General features: G+C 41.3%; 1 protein-coding gene across 1 annotated transcript in view; it reads right to left on the bottom strand.

Annotated features, from left to right (window-relative positions):
• LOC145410115 (uncharacterized) overlaps positions 1-26,822 on the bottom strand; it is a 90,687-nt gene that overhangs the window by 20,518 nt on the left and 43,347 nt on the right. Inside the window, exons 4-8 of the mRNA XM_080280314.1 lie at positions 25,520-25,670; positions 12,915-13,210; positions 11,888-12,098; positions 10,309-10,439; positions 8,292-8,375 (exon numbers count right to left, since the gene is read on the bottom strand). Of these exons, the coding sequence (XP_080136440.1) occupies positions 8,292-8,375; positions 10,309-10,439; positions 11,888-12,098; positions 12,915-13,210; positions 25,520-25,670 (873 nt within the window). The remainder of the gene's footprint in view (positions 1-8,291; positions 8,376-10,308; positions 10,440-11,887; positions 12,099-12,914; positions 13,211-25,519; positions 25,671-26,822) is intronic.

Raw genomic sequence — 26,822 nt, 5'->3', positions numbered from 1 at the left:
ATGTTTTTCAGGTCAAGGAGTTCATTTATTATGGTATTATTTGTCTGTATGTGACCTATTTGCAGATAATTGCAATCATACTCTAAATTTTGTGCAAAAAATTGCCATATTATTCTACTTTTTTCTGCCTTATTTGTAATCCACAGCATGCCTTCACTGTCGTTATTTGAAATGTTTCTAGATTGTAAATGGCTTTCGTTTAATTTCTACAGGTTGCATGTGCATGGAATAACAGCATATTTGTGGTGGAGGATAGATGAAGTAACTTAAAGACTGAACAGAGATGGCGTGTGTCATCTGCAGAGAAGTGATTGACCTAGACAAGTCCAATGACTATATCAAACTGACAGAGAAAGGGTGTGCTGGCATTAACAAAGCGAACAAAGAGAGAAACTTAGATGTCCCAGATTTGTTTTTTGACAAAAATAATGATATCCTTGTGCACAAAATATGCAGGAGCAAGCACACAAATCCCAAAACCATCAAATCTGCCAAAAAGCGTGATTCTTCCAAAGTGGTCAAGGCAAACCTGAGATCAGCTGAGAAAAATGTCTTTGATTTCAAAACCCACTGCCTCTCCTGTGGAGTGTTTGTTGAAATGTCTCTTGCATAGAAAAAGCTAGTTACAGATACAGTCATGTTATGACTCTAGGATTTCAAGAGAACATTCTAAGTCACTGTCACACCAGAGAGGATGAATGGGCCTTGAAGGTCCAGTCTCGTCTCTCAGTGGTAAATGATCTACCAGCTGAGGAGGCCCTATACCACCACACGTGCAAGGACCTGTTCATGAAGGGAAAGGCCCCTCCGGAATTTGAATCTGAAGAATGCAATTCTTCCACCAAGAGAAGAAAAGTTGGTCGACCTAGAAGCACATCCAAAGTTGGTGCTATTCAATATGCAATCAATTTTCTGGAAAAGAACAACGAAGAAACCATTACATTGCAAGACCTGTACCAAGTTATGCTCAGAGAGAGTGGCATGACCGAAGAGGAAATCTACACCCCCAAGCAACTGAAGCGAGAGCTGGAGAACCACTATGGAGCAAGGGTGTCAATTACCACCATCAGACAACGCCCTAATGTCGTCACTCTGACGTCCAATGTTAAATCCATCATTCAAGAAGCCCATGACAGAGCAAGTGAAATGAAAGAACTCTCCGATAAGGACAGACTTATTGAAACTGTTGGGAAATTCATAAGAACAGAGATAAAGTCCATGGAACGTCATAAAGACGAGTATCCAACTTCAGAGGATATGCGTTCTGTTGATTCAAATGTTGCATACCTGCCTCATTCATTACAACTACTCGTAGGCAGCATTATCAAGAGCAGAAATGCAAAGTTGCATGTGGCCTCAATAGGTCAGTCTATCATGCAGTCCACGTGTCCTCGCTCATTTCTCCCACCCCTGCAATTTGGTCTCAGCGTGACACTGGAACACAAGTATGGTCACCGTGATCTGGTTGACATGATCAACAAACTTGGCTTCTGCTCTTCATACACAGAAGCAAACAAGTACAGAAGCAATGCTGCGGTAGTGCAAGGTGTTGATCTCCCAGAACAAGTTGCATGTTCCTTCCTCCAGTACCAAGTAGACAATGTTGACCATGCCTCCAGAACCTTAGATGGCCACGGATCAATCCATGTAATGGGCCAAATGGCAACATTCACCCCAGCTATCCAGAGTACCAAGAGAATCCCACGACTCAAGGTGGACATGGAGATCGTCAAGCGATTAGCAAAAGTGAATTTGGTGGAACAGAGATCCAAAGACAGTTCTTTCCAAGATTATGTACACCAATGTTGAAGTGTTCCAGCGAGACATACAGAATGACAACCTTGATGTGATGTGGACAGTGGCCTTCCACCTTCTAGAACCACAACCTATGTGGTCAGGGTATATGCAGATGCTGCATCGCAACATCCCACATCCTGGAAAAAGCTCTGACATATTCTTGCCCATGATTGACCTCACGCCATCTGATCCTACCTTTGTGTGCTCCAATTTGGAGTATGTTCTGGACCATGCTAGCCGGTACAACACAACTCCAGTCATCACCTTCGACCAGCAGTTGTGGTGGATTGCCTTCATGATCATCGAAGCTCAGCCTAGAGAGAGTCCACTGTATCAGATCGTCCTCATCCTGGGTGGATTCCATACACAGATGAGCTTCCTGGGCTCTATTGGTAGTCTAAAGGCTGGTTCCGGCTTGAAAGAGGTGATGTCCCAAGTGTATGCTGAAGGTAGTGTGGAGCACATGCTGTCTGGGAAGGCCATGGCACGTGCTATCAGGGCTCATCTGCTGGTGGACTCTGCTCTGAACACCATGACTACAGCACAGATGCTCGGTGTCCCTGTACCCCGTGTCTTCAGCAAGGAGGACTCAAGTCACATAGGTGATCAGATGGAAGGTAGTTTTTCCCTCTCATGTTCTTTGTACATGATGTCAATAACTGACAATGTTCTCCTGGTGTTGCATGTTATGACCTCGAGCAGACGCTTGAAAAGTGTGGTGCTGTGTTTTTTTCAGCAAGCCTTGTTCCTGCTTCTGAATCAGTTGAACCAGACTTGGGTGTACAAGACTTAGTACATGATGACATACAGGACATGATGGATGAGCATGAAGATGATGATGAGTGTGCAACTTGTGTCTGTATGTAGCATCAAAAGTTTCATGTAGATTTGGTTACATTAGTCATGCATTTATTCTAATTAATGGTGATGGTAATGCACATTAATTTTTTTGCATGTGTAATGCATGGTGCCTGTAGTGGTGGTGGCATGATATATGGTGGTGGTGTTATCTTTCAGGTCCTCAGAGCAGTGCAGAAGTTCTGACAGCAATAGAACATCTTGTCAAACAAGTTTCAGAAGACACCTTGACCCTGGACGAAGCTCTCTCATCTGAAAATATATCACAACTTAAAGCAGCTTCTGCAGAATGGCGTGAATCTCTGAGTGAACACCGCACAGCCAAGCTCTGGCTCATGTACTTGACTCTTGTTGCTATTCTCCGTGCATTCATCAGGGCTGGTCGCACAGGAAACTGGCTGCTCTATCTACAAGCTCTGAAGGAGATGTTGTCCTTTCTGGCTGCTTCAGGACATCAAAACTACACAAAGTCCCTTGTCTTGTACTTGAACAAGATGGAGAAGCTTCTGGATACTCATCCACATGTATACAGCAAGTTTGTTGATGGCCTCTTTGTCCTATGAAGCGAGAACTACTGGGCAGGTATATACAGTGACCTGTATATTGAACAAGTTCTCATGAGGAACGTTAAGGCGGTTGGTGGTCTGACAAGAGGTCGGGGGTTTGAACAGTCGACAAGTCTGATATGGTTGCTGTCCACTCCAGCATGTGGAGAAGTCAACAGGACCATGAGGGAAGTGACCGGCCTTCAAGACATCAAGGAAGTAGAGGTCCACAAGGACAGGTCAGCTGCTAGGATGACCAGAGATGCCAAGGATGTGCAGACCATCCTGAACTACTTCTCTGAACGAAAACCCTTCTTCCAGGATTCGAGGGAACTGCATAGTCTGTCATCTGAAGTCATAGCTGACAAGTCTGTGAATGTAGAAAGAGCAGAGTCAGTTGGTCATGCCATACTGAAATCTATGCAGGGCAAATCGGTAGCAGAGCACACATTCTGCAAGAAAGATCAGGTCACCACACTCGCTGCCTCAACTTACATTGCCGTTGAAGGAGAACGCCTGGAGATCGACCCGAAACAGTTGTTCCAAAGCCTTGTTGTGGCAGGAACAGGGACTGTTGACACAGAAAGCTTGTTCACATACGAGTTGTCAGCTTACACCACAGCTCTGTTTGACAACAGTCTCCTGATGCGTCTGCCAGACAAGGCCAGTCTCCAGACAGGCCTCGTGAAGAAGGTACCATCCCGTGTAGTAAGTCGATGTCCAGATGATGTGGTGTACGTTCTTGATGGTGGTGCACTCTTGCAACGGCTGCCATGGCCCAACCAGACAACATATGCCAATCTATCCAGCTTGTATGTGCAGTATGTACATCGCCACTACAGACATGCTGTTGTCATATTTGATGGTTATGGAAGTGGTCCCTCTACCAAGGATGAAGCACACCAGAGACGTTCCAGCTCAAACAACATCGGAGCAGAAGTTGACTTCAAGCCAGAAATGCAGCTGACCATGAAGAAGAAGGCATTCCTCACAAAGCCCAGGAACAAGCAGATGTTTCTGTACTTCATTGGCAGTGAGCTGGAGAAAGCTGGAGTTGAACTCCACCACAGTGCTGGTGATGCTGACTACGACATTGTGTCAACAGCATGTACCATGGCCAAGAGGAGATCAGTGGCAGTTGTTGGGGACGACACCGACCTGCTGGTCCTGCTGCTGCACCATCTCAGTCCCAGACATCATGTCATCTTCCTACAGACAGCCAGCAAGATTTTCAACATCCGGATCCTACAAGATCATCTAGCCTCTAACCTTACTGGATCGTTGCTCTTCCTACATACCGTCACAGGGTGTGATACGACGTCGAGGCCGTACAGCATAGGGAAGGTCATGGCAATGAGCAAATGCCATCAGCTCAAGGACCACGCCAGCTTATTCATGAAGCCAAATCAAAGCCACGATGATGTCAACAAGCATGGCCAGGCCTCTCTAGAAGTCCTGTACAACTGTAAGCCTGGAAATAGCCTTGACTTTGAAAGAGCAGCCAGGTTCAGTAGCAAGGTGGCGTCCAGGTCGGTCTATCTGCCTCCTGAATCTCTCCCACCAACTTGCAATGCAGCCAAGTACCATAGTTACCGAGTGTACCATCAGGTACAGACCTGGCTAGGCAATATTCTTGATCCAACCAAGTGGGGCTGGTTGCTCCACAAAGACCAGAATGTGGAGAAGACTCAAGCCAGTGAAGATGCAGAGGGATGCTGCTCCAGCATCCTTGCTGAAGCTAGTCAAATGCAACTGCCATGGCAAGTGCGACAAAAACACCTGTTCCTGTCGCAAGAATGGACTGATGTGCACCCTGGCATGTGGTCACTGGAAGGGAATCACGTGCACCAATGCTGGAGTGAACAGTGAAAAGATTCTAGATGATTAGACTGTCTGGGTGTTAGATTTGGGAATTTGATGTGGATAAGTTCAAGTAGCCTAGACTATACATAGGTAGTTTGAGTTGTTCAATTCATTGGGTTAGATCATGACTGACTTGTGGTCATAGCAAGGAAATCGCCTGCACCAATGATGCAGTGAACAGGAAGCAGAGTCTCTGGATGACTATTCTCTCAGGATGTTAGATTAAGTTCGACATATATGATATGGATAAGTTCAAGTAGAGTAGATTATAGGTAGTTCGAGTTTTCTAGCTGATTTCGTTACATGTGTCATGCAGTCATGGAGTCTTGTAACATTCAAGCTTTAGAAACATTTCAGTCTTATTAAAAACGCTATAAATGAATTCCCTGACCCCAAAAACATAGGATTAGACACTTTGTTTGCATTCATGGCTCTATTCGTTTGGAAGATGAGCCAATTTTTTAAATTAAATACCCGCGATGGTGGCCATCTTGGATTAAGGCAAATTTAGGGTATTAGCAGTGAGCAGATCAGGGTAGATTTTTTATCCTGGCTAGTAGACCTAATTTCCTGTCAGAATCAGTTGAGAAACAAAATAAAGCAATTTTGTCCAACCTCTGCCATTTAATTACTGGACTATACCTCTGTCAATCAACCTGTTGATAGGGACCTCTTTGCAAATCAGAATTTCTGTAAATAAACACCTCTTTGCAGATGACAGTTTCTTTGAAAAAACTGACCTCATATTAAAGCAGATTTTTTGAGTAAATAATTCATGTTCTTTAAGTATAAGATGTTATGTTGCAACAAACCACCAAAAAACAATAGATCGTGAATGAGGCTTGAGTTTGTTCAGGTTACGAGAGATCCTGAAAAAACATTTCTCACATGCCCCATACAAAACCGAAAAAGAGTCTCATTAATGCAAATGCTGTCCATATTACTAACTGTACTAAAAATATACAACTCAGATCAGTTATTTCTGAAGTGTTGCCAGTTTATGTTCACGTAGTGTTGCAGAGGTTGAAAATATTTAACGACAATAAAAAGCACATCCATAGTAATATTCATATGATTTGTTGAATTAAATATAACACCAAAAGCTTCACACGGATTTGACTGAAATTGTTATATTTTAATTCTTACATTCACGCAGCAGTAATCTACAAAAATCATTCATATTCCTCTATAAATACTGTACATGAAATAGGAGAGTGTATAAGAAACGAATCTAAAGGTGAATGAAGGGAAGAGTAAAGTTATGGTCTTCGAGAGATTTGAAGTCAGTGAATGGACAGTGAGGTTGAATGATGAGGAAATGGAAAATGTGAGTACGTTTAAGTACTTGGGTAGTGTGATGAGTAAGAATGGAAGCATGGAGGGTGAAGTGTTTGAAATACAACAAGGAAGAAAAGTTGCTGGTTCCTTGACGGCAGTGATAAGAAACAGGGAAGTGAGCATGGAAGTGAAAAAGTTATTACATGACAGTAATGTGATACCAACTCTAACATATGGAAGTGAAGCTTGGACGTTGTTGGAGGAACACAAGTCAAAAGTGAGAGCTGTGGAAATGAGTTATTTGAGAGGAACCTGTGCAGTTACTTGGAGAGACAGGCTGACAAATAAGGATATGAAGGAGCGTTGTGGTGTGGATGTGGATGTGATAAGAAGCGTTAGGAGAAACACACTGAGGTGGTTTGGCCATGTGGAGAGGATGGAGAGTGACAGACTGACGAGGAGAGTGTATGTGAGTGAGGTGGAGGGGGAAAGAGGGAGGGATGGAGTGGAGAGGTAGGCTATATGAGAGAGGTGGGTGTGAATTGGGAGCAGGACAGTGAAATGACGGGGGACAGGGTGACGTGGAGGCGATTTGTTTGTGGCCAGCCCATATGGGATTATTGCGTCAGGCAATAGATAGAAATAGGCTGTGACCATCCATTTTTCTCGTCATAATACATGGGAGTTTTTCTTTTTTTCATTTTCTTCGTTCTGTCTCTACTTCCTCATTCATTCAGTTTAGGTGGACGCCACAGATGCATAGCCTCAATCATCCTCCAATTCCAACTACGAATTTTGCCGTCTCCTTACACCAAGATTGTTGCCGATTGTTGCCCACTGCCGACTTGTCTTCATTAGTAGGCCATTAGCCATTCTTTCTTTTTTCTCCATTCAACTACACATTAATGTCACTATTAAAGCTTTTATTTAAAAAAAATTCTGCCTTAGTTTCGTGTGCATATTTTTATGTTTTGTGTGCATATATTTTTATATGTACGTTTGTATGTTAACAGTAAATTAACAAGCACGTGTCATTCACACTTAGCATATCAATCGGAAGTTCTGTAGCAAAGTTTAAGACAGTGCTTACCCGGAAAACGTTCTCTTTGCCTTACCTGTTTTCCTACTTACAAATCTCCTTTCTTCACATAGTTGTTTATGTACCTACCTTCCTCCCTTCTTCACTCAGTCACTCACTCCAGGTCTCACTTTCGTACCAATTTGTCTTCCTACCTACAAGCCTCCTCCTACTCTCACTCACTCACTTATCGATCTTGTCTATCCATCATTCCTTCACCCACCCACTCACCTACTTACCACCCTTCCAACCTATCAGCCTACCTACCTTCATCCTTCCTGATTACAAGCCTCCTTCAAACTTTCATTCACTCACGTATTGATCATCATGTCTTTGCAGCTACATGCCTCATTCATTCACTCACTTATTTACTGGGGGCAGGGTGGCTTAGTGGTAGAGCGTCGGACTCGGGACCGGGGGGTCGTGAGTTCGGGCCATGCCCGGTAGCTGCCATGCTGGGAAGGGCAGTTCCCTCCTGTAACCTAGCAGAGCTATGTTCTAACAAGGTCTGGCTCGGGGGAACATCCTCTTTCCGTTCACCTACTTACCAACCTTCCAACCGGTCAGCCTAACTATGCTATCGTTCATTCCCTCACACACTTATCTACCTTATTGCCTACCTACCTACCTACCTACCTGCCCCCCTCCTTGACTCATCCACTCACTTATATTTCTGCCAACCTGCCTTGTGTCTTCACTCATCCACTCACTGATTTATCATCTTACCAAAGCGTCTACCTACCTACTGACCTCCCTCCGTCAGTATATCAATCATTTATCCACCAATATGTCTACCTACCTACCTGCTGCCAAAATTCACTCACCTACTCACTTACCTAGCAATATACCTACTTGCCTACCTCTCGCCTCACCTGTATAAGAAGGTATCCTCTGGTGGTGTTGCCTCTTTCCGTCACCACCGTTATGCCACCCCTGGGAGAGTCGTAGTTCACCACCTGGGGAAGCATACGAGGTTAGCACAGTGTAAATATACTGGTAAAGTTAGCACATTATATAACTAGAAGGCATCATCAACATCCCAGTCTTTATTTCCACCACGAGACAGGGTGAGGTAGCATTCATAACATCATTTTCATCATCATCATTACGATCCACATTCTCACCATAAGATAAGGTGATACAGGATCCAAAATCAAGGGCAGGGAAGGTGAAATAGGCCACATAACAATTAACACATCATGCAGGTCTTTGCAGTACTGGATCTTTTCACATCAACGCTTCACAGGAATAACGTAGACATAACATAGGCTATGACACAAGATATACGCTGAGGACAGACAATATGCAGAAAACCTCTGTCCACCATGACGTAAGGATCAGTCTCTATGAAAGGCGGCCGAAATTAATCACCGGACATACACACACACACACACACACACACACACACACACACACACACACACACACACACACACACACACACACACACACACACACACACACACATTAAAAACAAATTAAAAACTCTCGAAGCCTCACAAATTCATGCATTTATAATAAAAAACGATTAAATGAGTTGTGTAAATGCTGAATTTTATTTCCAAGAGCATCGGAAATATTGTAAACACAGGAAACCTCTAACAGACTTCCCTTTGGATACTGAGAAGCAAAGTTTCTCTGTACCAGCATTTTCGAAGCGCGCGCAGATATGTGTGTGTGTGTGTGTGTGTGTGCAATGACAAGTGTTTCATGCGTATGTTGTCTAAATCCCTTGAAATAAATGGGAAGAGAGCAAGAAAACGTCAGTAACTCTAGCATTGAGGAACGTACTCAGAGACAGGGAGATATGCATCTTTTTACAGAATTATCTTCCATAGCTTCTCTCTCTCTCTCTCTCTCTCTCTCTCTCTCTTACTTGTCTCTCTCTCTCTCTCTCTCTCTCTCTCTCTCTCTCTCTCTCTCTCTCTCTCTCTCTCTCTATATATATATATATATATATATATATATATATATATATATACCTAGGCTGCTTCCCCCAAGGAAAGGTAGGTAGCCGAGACAGGACGACACACTCCCCATTTACTCATCCATTCAAACACATTCATTCGCATCTTAGCCCCAAAGGGGAGAACGGACAGATCCTCACCGCACCACACCGCACAAGGGTCAATTGCGCAGTGCGATCAGTGACATCCGCAGCAGGGCGCAGCAGGGCCCGACAGCAGAGCTGGTTTACCCCTGCCACATCATAACAGACTCATCCCCTTACCCGTATATATATATATATATATATATATATATATATATATATATATATATATATATATATATATATATACGCATATATAAATATCGATAAGTAGATAAGTTTGGCCATGTGGAGAGGATGGAGGGTGAAAGACTGACGAAGAGAGTGTATGTGAGTGAGGTGGAGGGGGGAAGAGGGAGGGGGAGGCCGAGGATGAGATGGAGGGATGGGGTGGAGAGGTATATGAGAGAGGGGTGTGTGAGTTGGGAGAAGGGCAGTGAAATGGCGGGGGACAGGGCGACTTGGAGGCGATTTGTTTGTGGCCACCCCAAACGGGATTGAGGCGTCTGGCAATAGAATAGATGTGTGTGTGTGTGTGTGTGTGTGTGTGTGTGTGTGTGTGTGTGTGTGTGTGTGTGTGTGCTTTGTGTGTGTGTGTGTGTGTGTGTGTGTGTGTGTGTGTGTGTGTGTGTGTGTGTGTGTGTGTGTGTGTGTGTGTGTGTACCTATCTATCTAGCAGTATTTCTGTCTATCTATATATCTGCCTGTCTACCTATCTGTCTGTTTGTCTATATTTCCGTCCGTCTTCCAGCCAGTCAGTTTATCTATGTGCCGGTCTGTCTGCCTATCTTTCTATCAGTAATTATCTCTCAGTCAGTCTATCTTACTGTGTCCCTTACCTCTCCGTTGTGGTACCAGAACACAGTGTTGGGTGGGTCAGGACTGTGGGAGATGACGCAGGTAAGGTTGATGGTAGAGCCTTTGTCAACGTGCATGTCTGGCGCACCCACGATGCTGGCCATGGGGCTGGCTGCGTGGGTTGAAGAAGGGTCGTTAGTGGGGCTGAGAGAGAGAGAGAGAGAGAGAGAGAGAGAGAGAGAGAGAGAGAGAGAGAGAGAGAGAGATTGTTGGTTTGAGAGGTTAGTGGCTTCTCATCGTCATGAAGGTGAAATCTAAAAAATCCTCACCAACAGTGTGTAAATGAAGTAGGAGGAGGAGGAAATCATTTCGAATTGTTTCGCGGCCTCCACGAAAAACCACTCTGATTAGACATTTGTCAACAAATGCCACTAGCCGTGCTTACATTTTGAAACACACGATGATGAACCTTGAAGTATTGCTTTGTACGTACGCTTTCAGTAACCGCAAATTATGTTCTTTTTTATCATTCCTTAAACCAGAGTATTGTGTCACATGCTGAAATTTGCAGTTATGCAGATATCCACCACACCAGAGCATACGGAGAAATCTCGCTCAGATCCAAATTCTCAGAGCAAATTAATCTTAATAAAGTAACTCTTCTACCGAATGTACAGTAAATAAGGCAAAATATAAATTCATCTACCTATCTAAATATTGCCAGAAGCCATAAAAATTCATGAATATTTTATATATGAGGATATTCAAAACTCGACGCTCTGACTTGACTGAAGACTCTCAGGTAGGCCATGTAGGAGTGAAATGAATGTTTTGGAACCAAGAATGAATATTTTTACAATGTGTCTGTTGAGAATTATAGCAGCGATATGCATGAATGTGACACTAATGTCGCTATCACTCCACTTAAGCATCCAGTAAAAAGAAAAAAGTAAACACATCATTCTCAGAGGTATCACAAAAATGACTTCCGAAGAGACATACCAATAAAACTAGGCCCATGTTGCACTTAACAATATGCTCAATGAATAAAATAATTCAAATTTGTCTTTCTATACACACTCATCGAACACAATGAGGCAGATCTGAAATGGTTGGGCCAGCTTGGAAGGAGTATATGACAATGATAGCAGGCCAGCTCACCGGACATGTGGAGATAGACTTGGTAAAATGCATATAGCTCTGAATGCAGGTAGCTTCACCAAAAATTAGGAGGTAGATTTGGTATGAGAGGACTGGCTTGGTGACTTGATCATGGTAGGTATATAATATGACAAGAATGTCAGGTAGAATAACCGACACATTGAAATACAGCTCATTATGTGCAGTATAATGGCAAGGATAGACTCACCAAGCAAGCTGAGGTAGACCTGGTATGATGTACATAACATGGATAGACTCACCAAACACACTCAGGTTGATCTAGCGTTATCTATGATATGACTTACCAAACATGTTGCGGTGGACCTAGAATGGTTAATGATATAAATATAGGCTCAACGTATCATGCTGAGATGGACCTGGTTTGAATTATTATACAACAAGGATGGATTACCAAATAGGACGAGGTGGACCTTTCTGATGTGACAAAAATAGACTCACCAAACACACTGAGGTGGACCTGGTATGACCTGACAGGTTTGGTGGACAGCTGGCACTCATACACGCCGGAGTCCCTCACTTGAGCGTAGCTGATCTTAAGTATCCAGTCTTGAGAGTCCGGCGAGTGTATCACCTCGAATCTCTGGTCGGTGGTATAGGTGTACCTGCCCACCGTTAGGATATGGAGGTCACGTTGTCTGATCCACGAGACCTGGGGATGTGTTAGAGATGTTTGAAGGTGTACTGTAGTGTGCTAGGATCTGTGGTTTAGGTGTAACAGCTCACAGGATGTGTACTTCACGCTATCTGACCCATGACACCTGATAGGTGGGTTATATCATGTGTAACGTGATGTGTTATTGTGTGTTAGAAGTGTGTCACAGTGTTGCTAGGGTGTGCTAAAAATGTGCTATGGTCTTTCAAAGGTCGTATCAAAAGATGTACTATAAGAGTGTTAAAGGCGTGTTAAAGTGTGTTATAATGTTTATGAATCTGTATCCGAGAATGTTACAGTCTGGTTTACGGTTTCTGTGGATGTGTAGGTGGAAGCTGACGACCTCTGCAAACGATGCTAATTGTATTGCCTTTGTGCTATAGTCTAATGTATTTCTTTAGATCTATGGAAAATTTTTTAATAGGAGGGGATGAATAAAGAGTTCATTAGCCCAGTTTGTACTCACTCTTATTGTCTCGGTTGTGTGCGAGGCAGTGAAGATACAGTGTACAGTAAGGAGAAGGTGAACCATCTACCAAATAAGAGGATTTTTGAAGACTTTGACTCCTCCACGCTGAAAAATCTCTCCTTGCTAAAAGAAAAAAAAAATCTGGAGGACCAAACAAAGATTGAGACATCGTCTGACATCATCTGCATAAAGTGGTTAATGTTCCTTGTGCAATCAACAGAGATAACTATAAGCCTTCTTGTCAGTTATGAGCGCGCGCGCACACACACACACACACACACACACACACACACACACGCACACACACAAACGTTTCAGTCTGAGCAAACTAGTAAGAGACTCACACTCTTGTCTCCGAGGTTGTGTACGAGGCAGTGAAGATATGCAGCGTTGTTAGCGAGGCTGGACACACTGCGAGGTGCAGCCTGATCGAACATAGGATTGAGAGGTGTAGGGACCCCCGCACTCCCCAGAGAGGACCCTCCGCCACTCAGGTCCAACAGAGGCTTGATGGGCTGCACAGGCCGACTGCTGCTGCCACTCAGTATCACACTGCCGTTGCGCAAGCTCGCTCGCCGGCTGAGGTGAGGTACAGGCTGGTGCCAAGTGGGATCCGCTGGTCCAGACGTCATCGTACCACCTGCAAAAAGCATGAACTGATAACACTGAGATTCTTGTGACTCTCTCGCAGTTGAATGAGTAGTAGGTACTACCTGAAATAAATTACTGCACTACAATATTCATAGGGCACCAGAAGGGAGTTAACATCCTAATAGTAATGTTAGTAAGTAGGGCACCGAAGAATATATATATATATATATATATATATATATATATATATATATATATATATATATATATATATATATATATATATATATATATATATATATATATATATCAGCCATTACAAGCACACTGCTGAATAAAGGCCTCCCCCAACCTTCTCCACGAAGTCCTTGAATAAGCCAATCTTTGCCACGTTTTCCCTGCAAATTTCTCTATATCATCTCCATCTCCTGTGTAGCCTTGTTCTGCTACGCTTACAGTCTCTTGGTGTCCAGTCAGTCAGCCTCTTGCTCCATCGGTTATCCCTTATTCTTGCTACATGGCCTGCCCACCTCCATTTCTGTTCTTTTATAGCTTCTATAATATCTTTGACTTTAGTCTGCTCTCTCACCCAAGCTGATCTTTTCCTGTTTCTTAAAGATATTCTCAACATTGTCCTTTCCATTGCTCTCTGAGAACGAATTAATTTATTTTCCATCGATTATGTCAGTTTCCAGGGCTAACAACCATACCTCAGGGCTGGAATTATGCATTCGTTAATGACTTTTGTTTCATACAAACTGGCAAGCTACTTTTCATCCTGTCTCAGTGTTTACCGAAAGCTTTCCATCCAATTGTAATACGTCTTTTTATTTCGCTATCATGATCTTTCGTTAATTTTAGTATTTGTCCCAAGTAATTTCGAACGTGTCAAGTGGGGTTGGTGGAGGATTAGTGTCCCTCCCTGTAAAACAATAACTCTAAGCCCTTGACCACCCTGTTTGGGATACATGGCGTCTGGCAATGGATGGATGGAATTTCACTCCTCGACTCCTTTAACCCCTACACCGCGGGCATGTTTACCAATGTTTTGCGTGTCCCGTGGGGTTATTCGGGCTCCGATAGACTCTCAAAATATATTTGCCAAAAATCAGTTATTAGTCCTAGAATAATAAAATTACATATGCTTATGGCACATACCTTCAGCTTTCTCCTGGAATATTTGTTGAGCCTTCGTCGTTACCGTAGGACTTGTGGAGACCTCTGAAGTTGGGTAACGAAGTCTCCACTTTACACTTCCCGACAACCCGTAATATGATTACCACAGCCAGATATTAACACTATGAACACTACTCTATGATTTTCAAGTAGTTTGGGATCCATACTCCAAAAAAAAACACTGTGAAAGCAATGGAAATTACGAGCGCGTCTGATCGTCGCACTTGCGCTAGTTCGCTCTTGGTACTCTGTCATTTATTATTCATAAAACCCCTCACACTTTATATTTCTATTACTATATCACACTTATATATATCTGGAGTCTTTCTCCATAAGTTTCCTTCAGTAGTATTAGTTTATTGTCACTGAAGTCATTCAATTTTTCATTCAGTAAAATACGTAGAGAGCCATGGATTCACTTTCACTGTTATAACATAAATTATTTGTACTCATATTCTTATATTACTAATTACGTACATTACTATTTACATTTTCCATTCTATTTTCAATATTTACCCTTCTATTTTACTTACACTATGTTATTCACTGTCACTTTCAGTAAGATAAAACTATAATACACTGTTCAATCATATGTACTGAACATCCATTGCTTACACTTGCTATTTACTCATTATTTACACATTTATTTACACATTATTTACACATTATTTACACATTATTCTCCTTTCACACTCGCACTGTTAGAACTGCTTCTGGCTGTGGTAATCAAAGAAGCAGGTAACACAGAGAGGAACCTGGCACTCAGCGCACTGCCAAGAGGTGCGTTTGTGCTCAGGTGTGCAGCGGGTGGTATGTGCACACACCTGACACCTGCGAATCGCAGCCTTCCTTCTCCCTGTGGCAGGCATAAGCTCAAGTCTGTGCTGATCCATATACGCCCTCTGCTCAAGTCGGTCGGGAAGTGTTACTGGATGGCGCCTTGGAGTTGCTGCTGTCACCCTACCATATCTTTCCAGCAGCTGCTGGACACAAGTCCTGGTGAACAACCTCAGGGAGGACTTGGGTGGCTTGACCTTCATCTTGTACAGGATGAAGGCGTTCAGCATCGTCATATCTATGAGATGCAGAAAAACTTTCCTGTACCACCTAGTATTCTTCCTGAGGCAGTCGGTCTCACCAATCATCATTTCGGACTTGTCCACCAGCCGCATGTTGATATAGTAGTCCAACACAGCATCAGGTTTCATCACAGGTTCGCCTGTCCTACGGTCGACCTTCCCACTGTCTGTCATCTCCCCCTTATGTACGGTGGTGAGCATGTGCACGACCCTCTTGTCATGCCACCGTATTGCCAGCATCTTCTCAGACTTGCGTAGGTGCATGTCTCCTCGCTGCGAGGTTCCTGCCTCTGTGAATTTGGGGAAGTGGGTATGATTACTTTTGACAGTGCCGCAGGAGCCAATGCCGTGCTCAGAAAGGTATTTGGCAAGTTTCGGTGCTGTATAGTAGTTGTCTGTATACAGCACATGATTCCCACCAAAATACTTTTCAAGGAGCACTTTCACTACACAGCCTGAGAAGCCAAGGGGGTGTGTTTTATCCAGATCGACAGTGCTGGCTGAATAAATGACGAAGTCAAGGATGTACCCCGTCTTACAGTCGCACAGTACAAAGAACTTAATTCCAAAGTGATGGTGTTTGCTTGGAATGTACTGAACAAACCGAAGACGTCCTCTGAACAAAACCAAAGATTCGTCAATGACAACCTTCTGAAAGGGGTGGAAGAATGACATAAACTTATCCTACATTCTGCTCAGAATCTCCCGGATCTTCCAGAGTGGGTCGGTTTGGGAAGGTACATCGTTGTCGGCAAAGTGCAGGTTTCCCATGATGTTCCGGAAGCGATCTCTGGCCATGTACTTATTGAAGGTGGGTGAGGGTAGTAAGGGGTCCATGGACCAGTATTCTTCCAACTCATGCTTCTTGGAGCGTGGCATGAGAAGCATGAGAGCAAAGAACACATACAGGTCCTGCACTCCCAGCATGGACCACTGTTGCATCTTGGCTTTACCTGTACCACTTGCAGCACGTTGTGATTCATACCTGTTGGTCTAATCACATATGTGCTGCATGACTTCGCCATCTAGGAAGGCCAAAAGGTAGTCCACACACTCAGCATTTTCGTCAATAGTGAAGGCAGGCTGAACTCCTGAGGAGCTCTCATCAAATACTAAATTTTCAGGCACAAAATCTGACCCTTCCATCCACACGAAGGCGTCCAGGATTCCCTGTCGTGGCGGTGTAGGGCGGGTGGTGGTGGTGGTGGTTGGCTGTGAGGCAGATTTATCTCGTTCAAGGTCACTCGCACTGACCCTGGGTTGCCGTACAGCACTAGCAGCCCTTATCCTACTAACAACTCTACTTTTCACAGTCCTGGATTTACCTCTTCCTCTGTGGCCTGCCTTCACTGTTGATGCTGGTGGTGACTCCGACGATGAAGACTCCGGCGATAACTCAGCTGACGATGAGGAAGAAATGAGTGAAGTGGGGCTTGGGGAACGGGGAGGTGAATGCACTCGGGACTCATGGTGGGCTGGGTCATGTGGGGGCATTGTTCTGGGGCTAACACGCCGCCTTTTCACTCCCTTCCCAAATTCCTTGCCTTGCTGCACTAACGGCTCCTTTCCCTTGGAGCTAGAGACTACTTCTGACGCTGAAGCACTCGTACTAGCACTTTCTGGCACAATAACCTCACCCGGCTCATCACACAATTCACCCGAATCGTCAAAATCACTGTCCATCATCACCATGGACAATTCTGCAAGTTCACGTGCCACTGCAGAGTCACTAAGTCCTTTCCTGCTTCCCTCACTACTTTTCTTAGGAGTAGAGGTCACGGGGTCCTTTGCAATGGGCGTAGAAGCGGCAGGAATGGCGGGGCACGAGTGCGACATGGTTTCACTACAGCGGAGGACAAGGAACTAAATGCCGCGGCTTATCTGAGAAGGGAAGGGTTGACAGTGACACTGAGGCTGACTGCTGCTAACTTACATGCTAATTTTTTATAGGTAGAAAATCTCGGCAATACATAAAGAAATAGGTAGTTCCAGGTGAATGTAAATGTCACTTAGGCTTCTCCCTTCCTTTCTGATATATATTTTTATTACAGACATCAATTACAAGGCATAATTCAAAGGGGAAATTACCGTGGTAATGTAGCGAATGAATGCACGTGAGGTGTTGCCAGGTGATAATTAGCCAATCACTTACCTGATTTTTTTTTGGTATATATTATTTTGTATAAGTATAGGGCATAAAACTTATTTCAATGGATGAAATCTGTGGAAAAATCCGGGTGAAATTTGCATAGCGCAGCGCGGCATGGGAGGTGAGAGGACAGGGTAATGGAGGGCAGGTAGGGAGGGGAGTCACGAAGGGGGTAAAATCGCTAAAATGTCAACAATGGATGGGAGTACAGATGAGATTTGGAGTGCTGACTAGTGTTGGACATTGGCAGTACTGATAGATGATACATGCCACCACTTGAGAGCCCGGGATAATTCAAAATAACACAGAATCACAAAAGTGACGCCCTGCGGTATGATCCATTGTGGCCGAGTGTCACGAAAGTGACACCCTGCTGTTAAGGGGTTAAGAATTTCTCCGCTTATTCTGATGAAGCTCTTTGGTGTTTTTGGATTAAACATTAGTTTTATTCTGGTTCATCTTTAGCCCTCCTTTGAGACTTTCTCTGTTCAGGTCATTTAACATTCCTTGCAATGTCTCTGCTGTTTCTGAGATTAGGACAATGTCATCTGCAGATCATGAATAGTTTAACTTTTCTCCATCTATGTTCACTCCTTTGTTTTCCCAGTCGAGCTTTCTGAAAATACTTTCTAGGCATGCTGTACATTATTTAGTTGAAATTGTATCACTAAGACGCACGCCCTTCTCAATTTTAATTGAGTCCTTATGTAATTTAACTGTAGCAGTTCCCTCTTTATATATGTTTTCGAGTAGTTTTACAACGTTCTCATTCACTCCTTGTTCTCGCAATGAATATATAACTGCTATGTGCTCCACTGAATCGAAAGCCTTTTCGTAATCAACAAAACCTAAGCACAGTGGTTTATTATATTCAGTAGTTTTCTCAATTAGCTGATTCATTGTGTGTAGATGATCAGTGGTCGAATACCCGCTTCAGAATCCTGCCTGTTCACGAGGTTGGTTTTCCTCCAAATTTGTTGTGATTCTGTTCGTAAGGACTATAGTGAAGAGTTTGTAAATGACTGATAATAAGCTAATGGGTCGATGGTAAGATCTTGTGGGTCACCTTTCTTGTAAAGTAATATAACTGTTGCATTACATCATGTTTTGGGAATTTTCTTCTGTTTTATGCAGTGGGTAAATAAGTGAGCAAGCCTATTTTGTACTTCTACTCCTGCATCCAACAGTAAATCTGCTACTATTCCATCTTCTCCTGGAGTCTTCCCTCTTTTCATATTTTTTAGAGAAATATTTACTTTGTCAGGTGTAACCTCAGGTATTTCACTTGTGTCAACTGAAAAGTTAGCTATTGGTACTACTGTCTTTGATGCATACAGTTCTTTGTAAAATTCTTCAACTCTCTTCACCATCTTATCTTTGCATTTAATGACTTCACTGTTTTTGTCTTTCAGTGATTGAAATTGTTGTTTTCCTAGTGTCGTTTTACTTTGGACCTGTTTCAGACTTTTTCTTTTTTTGATGGTTTCTTTGAACTGATCCATGTTTCTCTTTCTTTTTTCTTCTCTTTGTCTTTTGTTGATAAGCTTATTTAATTCTACTCGTTCTATTTCACCTTTTTTTTATTTACTTTCATTTCCTTTTTTTTTTTTTTTCATAAGCTCGAGTGTCCTTTCTGAATACTTCTTGGCTATTGTTATGTTAGGTTTTCCTACACCTCCGCTGATTCTCATACCATTTTTGTTAGTCTGTCATTCAGCTGATTAATGCCACATTCAGCACTGCTTAGAGCCTGGAATCTGTTCTTTAGTTCCAACTGAAAGGCTGCTTTGTTTTTATTTACTTTTATTGGGCGTATCTTTTGGTCTTTAATCATCTTCTTTCATTTCTGAAATTGAATCTGGTTGTGCAACGCGCCATTCTATGATCTCTTTCTATATTTACTTTGTTGATAACTGTGACATTTGTGATCGTGTTATTCTTATCTGCTAAAATGAAGTCGATTTCATTCTTTGTTTCTCCATTTGGGTTTCTCCAGGTCCACCTTCTCCCTGTTCTTTTGTGAAAGAATGTGTTCATTATTCTCACGTTATACATTTCAGCAAAGGTTACCAGCAATTCTCCTCTTTCGTTCCTTTCTCCCACTCCAAATTTTCCCATACATGCTTGTCCATTTTTTTGATTTCCCAACTTTTCATTGAAGTCTCCCATGAGGATAGTATATGTGGTCTTTTCTTCTCCCAAAATTGGGAGATGTCGTCATTGAAAGTTTCTATTTCTTCATCTGATCTTTGAGAAGTTGGTGCATTACTTGTATTACTTTCAGGGTATATTTTTTGCACAGTCTAATTACCACCAATGCTGCTCTGTCAGATACACTGCTGAATTTAACGATGTTGTCTGCAAGATTTCTGTTAAATAGAAATCCTACATCACCAACTCTTTCATTTTGCCTTCCTCTGTAGTAAAATAGGTGGTTGCAGTCTTTGAGCTGAATTACTTTTTCTTCTTTTCTGTGGGTCTCACTCAAATCTACAATATCCCAACAAATACATACATACATACATATATATATATATATATATATATATATATATATATATATATATATATATATATATATATATATATATATATATATATATATATATATATATATACACACATATATATATACACACATATATATATATATATATATATATATATATATATATATATATATATATATATATATATATATATATATATATATATATATATATATATATATATTTAAGGGCATAAAGTCAAAGAATTTACTTGTAGAAATTGGTTTATAAATAAATGGATAAAGAAGGTCACGATGATGATAATGATGATGATGATAGGGTGCCAGAAAAAATTATGCTTGCCAATAATAAGTACTATAAGTAGTTACTGTAAGCTGTGTGTGTAATTCACCAGGTCGGTCAGGATCACGTGATGGTTGTGATCATCAGCATTTTACTCCCCCCCCCCCCCCGAAGAGAACTGAGAGCTCATATAGTCCGATCTAAGGATAAATCCTTGACCGTCGCACTCGTACACACCCATTATCTTGCTCAAGGAGGACAGTGACCACCCGCTTCATTAGTGAAATTTTTTGCATCCTGAGCAAGGCATGAACCCCAGTCTTAGCAGATGTTAGGTGAGAGCGTTACCACTGAGCCAGTGTTCTTACGTAATTGTTCTTACCTAATTGTATCTTTACAGGAATGAGTCAAGCTTATACTGTCCCGTGTCTTAAACCATATTTATCGTACATATCCTTAAATTTGTGAATTGTTTTGGTACACACTATTTCATTCGGTAGTGCATTCCATTGATCAATTGCTCTGTTTGGGAAACTGAATTTCCTTACGTCTTTATCACCTCTCTTCTTATGCAGTTTTTTGCAGTGTCCTCTTGCTGATGCTTCTCCATCTGTTAAGTAATCATTTATTTCTATTTTCTCCTTTCCTGATATGCACTTATATAGCATTATCATGTTACTTCTTTTCCTTCTCTCCTGTAGTGTTGGTAGATTCAGTTTATTTAGTCTTTCTTCGTAGCTTAGGTCCCTTAAGCTTGGTATCCATCTTGTAGCGGCCCTTTGAACTTTTTCAATCTTGTCTATGTGCTTTTCGAGATGAGGACTCCAGACTACTGATGCATATTCCAGGGTTGGTCTAATGAATGATGTTATTATCCTTCTTAGCATGTCTTCATTTATGTATGTGAATGCTATTCTCATATTTGCAAGCAGTGTATACATGTTCCGTACCTTCTAGCTGATGTGGTCAGCCGGAGATAGTCTGTTATTGATAATCACACCTAGGTCTTTCTCTCTTTCTGATGTATATAGGGTTTTATTTCCTAACTTATAATCCCAATCAGGTCTTTTTCCACTTTTACCAAACTTGATTACATGACACTTGTCCACATTGAATTCCATTTGCCATGTACTACTCCATTCCCACATTGAATTCCATTTCCCATGTACTACTCCATTCATGAAGTTTATTTAATTCTTCTTGTAGCTCTTTACAAGAGTCTGTGTTAGTAATTCTCCTTTGTATTTTTGCATCATCTGCAAACATATTCAGATTGCTCTCATTTCCAATGTTACTGTTTATATCATTTATATACACTAAAAACATGATTGGTGCCAGCACTGAACCCTCTGGTACTCCACTAGTCACTTCTTTCCATGATGAGTAGTTTCCTCTTAGTACTGTCCTCATTTCTCTTTTTATGAGAAAGTCTTGCATCCAACAAAACAGTTTGCCTCGAATTCCTCCATGATGCTTCAGTTTCCATAAAAGTCTTTGGTGTGGTACTGTGTCAAAAGCTTTCTTGAAATCTAAATAGATACTGTCCACCCATCCTTCCCTTTCCTGTATTGTGTTTGTTACTCTGTCATAGTAGCTCAACAGATTAGTAACACATGATTTTCCTTTTCTGAAACCAAACTGTCTTTCTGTTATCATACTGTGTTCTTCTAGATGATTTACCCAAGCTTTTCTTATAAGTTTTTCTAATACCTTGCTTACAACACTGGTCAGTGATACTGGTCGGTAGTTGAGTGGATTTTGTCTATTTCCTTTCTTGAATAAGGGGACAATATTTGCTTTTTTCCAAATATCTGGTAGTTTACCTTGACTCAAGGATTTCTTGAAAATTAAAAATAATGGTTTACATAACTCCTTTGCACATTCTCGTAATACCCAACATGAAATTTCATCAGGACCACTTGCTTTTCCTCTGTCTAATCTACTTAACTCCTCCTGTATTACTTTTTCTGCTATTTGTATATCTGGTAGTATGTGTGGACATGCGTGTTCCACATAGTCCCTCTCAAAATTTTTTTCTTCTGTAAAAACTAATTGGAAATTCTTATTTAGTGCTTCACAAATATCTTTCTCTTGTGTAAAAGTGATTCCCTCGTCCGTAATGGAATCACTTTCTCTTGTGTAAAAGTGATTCCCTCGTCCGTAATGGATTGTATTATATCTTACTTTAGTTTTGCTTCTGATGTAGCTGTAAAACAGCTTTGGTTGATCACTACTTTTATTTATTATATCCTCCTCAAACTGTTTTTGGGCTTCCCTCCTTATTCTTGTATAGTCGTTTCTTGCCTGTTTGTAATTATTGTACGCCCTTTCACTATTGTGTCTTCTGTATCTATTCCACAACAAATCTCTTCTTTCTTTTGATTTTTTACATTCCGTATTGAACCATTTCTGTATTTTCTTATCTGCTTCTTTGTGCTGTGGGATGTGCTTCTGGACTCCTATTTCATAAAATTCACAAAATTTTTTATATACAGCATTTAAATCTTGTTCTCTAAGCTCATTTTCCCAATCAGCTTCTAAGAAATACTTCTTTAGGTCTTGATAATTTCCCTTTTTATAGTTTAGGCTCTTTTGTAACTATCATTGTTGTTTACTATGTCATATGCTATCCTGAAGTTATAGTTTAGTACTGCATGATCGCTTTTGCCGAGTGGAGGGTGATATGATAAACTGTCAATATCATTTTCTTGCCTTGTAAATATTAGATCTAGCACTGAAGGTACATCAAGTCCTCTTTTTCTGGTGGTTTCCCTCACATGTTGCGTTAAGAAAACTCTTGTACGAGATCCAGGAGCTTTTGGTCCCAACAGCTTTCTTGGCTATTTATATCTAGAGTATTCCAATTTATATTTGTATTGAAGTCCCCAGTTAGTATAATTCTTTCCGATTTCTCTTCCATTTTATGTAGCAATGATCTTACACTCTGAATTGTACTCTCTGCCAGGTCCTCATATTCGTCTCTTTCCCATGTGTTTGATCTAGGTGGCATGTACAAATTTGCTACAATTACTTTACCTTCAGATGTGTCGATCTCTACTGCAATCAGTTCTACTTGTGATGGTATATCTAGTTTTATTTCCTTGACTTTTAGATTTTTCTTAGTTAATATTATAATTCCTCCTCCTTTTTTTAAATATCTGTCTCTTCTCCATATATTGTATTCCTGTAAGTTTAGTATGTCATTTGATATCCTTGGTATTAATTTAGTTTCAGTTAGGCATATTACTTGTGGTTCATTTTCTCTAACATAATCATTCATCTCTAGTAATTTAGATACCATTCCATCCACATTTGAGTACATCAACTTTATCATCTTGTTTATATACTTGTCCTGACATGGTTCTACTACCTTCCTTCTTTTTCTTCCATCCTGTTCGTACCTGCAATCCTATTACTTTGTAAAAAAATTTCTTTTTGTCCTCTTCTGATCTTCCCTCATTTTTTTGTTTTTGCTTCCTCCCTTTTCTCTTTCAGTAATTCCATTTCCTCTTGTGTTAGACATCTTTTTATCCATACATTTTTGAACTCTTTTTCCTTAGGATTCTTTGCATTTTTTAGTATCTCTTCCACAGTGTTTACACTCTGGAAAGTCACCTTTAGAGGTCTTGTCTTGCTTTTCTCGTATTTCCCTAACCATTCGTGTTCCTCTATGTCTTTACTACAGATTTCCTCTGATACTTCTTTCAGTAAGCTCATTACATTTGCCATCTCCTTTTTGTCTCTTGTGATCTTGTTTTTAACTTCATCCTCTTCTATACCAGTGATTACTATTGATTTGTTTATCTCTACTGAATGTCTGACTAACTTTGGATTGTTTTGGATTATTCTTTTCACCTCCTTTTTAATGCTTTTTTCCTCCACCCTTGTTTCTAAGTCTTTCTTTACTTTCACCATTTCTGCATACGTGGTTTCTACATCATTTTTGTAGCTTTGCACAGCTTCATTTACTTGTGTTATCTTCTCAATATCACTGCTCTGGTCAATAAGACTGCTAACTTGCCTAATTGTCTCTGTGTCATTTTTGAACTCTTCCATAACACTCTCGTGATTGACTACTGTACTTGCCATTTCACTAATTTTCTTCCTAAGTGTACTCAATTCCACGGTTAGTTCACTGATGGTTGTGTCTTTCTTATAGGCCTCCCTTCCTAGTTTTTCTATTTCTTCCTTTTGCAAGTGCATCTGCTTCTTTATTTCATCAATTTCATTTTTGAAAGCCATTTCTAGTTTGTTTACACGTTCAACCAGTCTATTGTGGGTCTCTACTTCAACCAGTTCTTGGTAGAAATCATCATTTTGCTTTTTACCTTTATCTCTTTTCTTTTCCAAATTTGTTTTACTGAAGTATGTATCCATTTTGCAATACTTAAAGTGCAAAGCATATACTTACAATCTCCGTCTTGTTGTAAACAAACCTCAGAGATGACTCAGCGTATTCTTTCATCTTGGTTCTATTTCCTGTTTTTACAAGTCTTGTTGAAACTTATTATTTTTTTCCTTTTTATAATGAACAATGATTTAGTCTAACCTGGTACTAAGCTTGACTCATACAAAGATACTATTTAGGTAATGCCACTGGCCGTGATTGGTACGGAGCGCCGGTGTCACACGTCCATCTATGGTCAGACTCAAATATGAAGTCCGTTTGGGTGGGGCCCGCGCGGGGATTTCCCTCTCTACAGCTCTGCCAAACCTCCTCTCTCTCTCTCTCTCTCTCTCTCTCTCTCTCAGTTGACTGAGAAAGTTTGTATATATTTATAAGTTTTGTTTTCTTCTATATTGTTTCGACCTTTTTTCCACACCACCACTGAGGTAAAAGTCTTGGCGCGTTTTTTTTTTTTTTATAGAGGTTTCCCCAGTAGGCATAAGTCCTCTCTTTGATCTTTAATCAGACGATTCATCATCTGAGCTTTCAGATATGTTGATTAAGAATGAATCCAAGAAATGGTTGACTGCTACGTCTTGCTGTGAATCTTCTTGCTGTTGTTCAGCATGCTGCACTGCTTTCATTCAGTTATTCGGTGTTACATGATTCAAAGCTTCTTTGGCAAGGCGTTTAAGATCAACCATTTTGAAGGTGTTTGCCTTGGCTATATAGGTCTTCACCTGAGCCCAAATGAACTCAATAGGGTTGTACTGACAATGGAAAGGAGCTGCTGCTACATCGCTCCTTTCCATAAGGAACTTTCGGCCATCAACTTTAGCAAATTTGAAGCCCATCTGCAAGAGAATCCTGCGAAGAGACTCGTTGCTTCCGTTGAAAGATATGTTTTCCTTGAGTTCTTCGTAAATCTAGTGCAATGTAGGAATTTCATGCTTTCATAGAATCCCAGGACAGTTCTTCTGACCATACGCTTGTCGAAATCGTCGAGATTCGTTACAGTTGCATTGCACTTCTTTGTTGGTGATGAGAATACAGGCTGTTCTGGTGACATTTGTGTCACACAAGCTTTATTAAATTTAGAGCAGATTCTTTGGACTGTTTTTTCGCTAACGTTGGTAGCTTTGGCAGTGCGAGCAACTGCTCTTGAAGGTGGAACTATAAAGTCTCCAATAGCCTTTTCTTCTTAAAAATACTTGTTCACATTGTAAATAAGTTCTTTCTCCCGACTGTGGAGCACACGAGAGCGAGTCGGAGTAGCTGCCATCGTGGGTGGGGATCAGGGAGGAAGTGACCTGTCACCTGTAGTCTGAGGTGGGTGTCCTTGACCTCTGGCAACGTCGGAAAGCGACGTTGTCACGTGGTGTGGAATTTATACAAATCATTGCTATTATCCTAAAAAGCGACACATTCATAGCACTATATAGCCTTATTTAATATATTTAATAAGTACAGAATATTTAATATACAATTTCAAATAGTAAATAGCTGACATATGACAGAAAGAGAGATAGGTACTGGGGTTGATGCGGCAGAACTGTAGAGAGGGAAATCCCCTCTCGGGCCCCACCCAAACGGACTTCACATTTGAGTCTGAGTATAGCTTGAATCCCTGTGTGTGTGTGTGTGTGTGTGTGTGTGTGTGTGTGTGTGTGTGTGTGTGCGTGAGCGTGCGCAGTATTTGAAATGGCGACAGTCCGTTCGTCTGGTACTGCCACAAATAGTACTATGAAAGGTTCCATACTTATAGTCTGATGCAATTCCAAGGCTGTACATTATCTGGCCCACAATATAATGTAGACTACAAATTGTTAGTGTACGAATATTTATGTCCCCTGTGTTTCTATTTAAAAAGTACCATTTTGTGAGCCTGGCTCCAGATATATCAAACAATTAAATTTTGACCGGAGAAGTTGTCTATTCTTAGCTTGACGGATCTTCTCATTCAGTTTGCATCTTTCTAATAAGTCTTTGATCCCAGTGAGTCAGTTTATACTGTATGTGGAGGAGTAAAGGGTTACGGTCAAGGCGCACAACTATAAAACCATATGGATAATATGCAC

This window comes from Coenobita brevimanus, chromosome 84 (assembly GCF_032717465.1).
Source record: "Coenobita brevimanus isolate Jiangsu-jjx chromosome 84, ASM3271746v2, whole genome shotgun sequence".
In the NCBI taxonomy this organism is placed as follows: Eukaryota; Metazoa; Arthropoda; class Malacostraca; order Decapoda; family Coenobitidae; genus Coenobita; species Coenobita brevimanus.
This window is presented reverse-complemented; position numbering and strand designations above follow the sequence as displayed.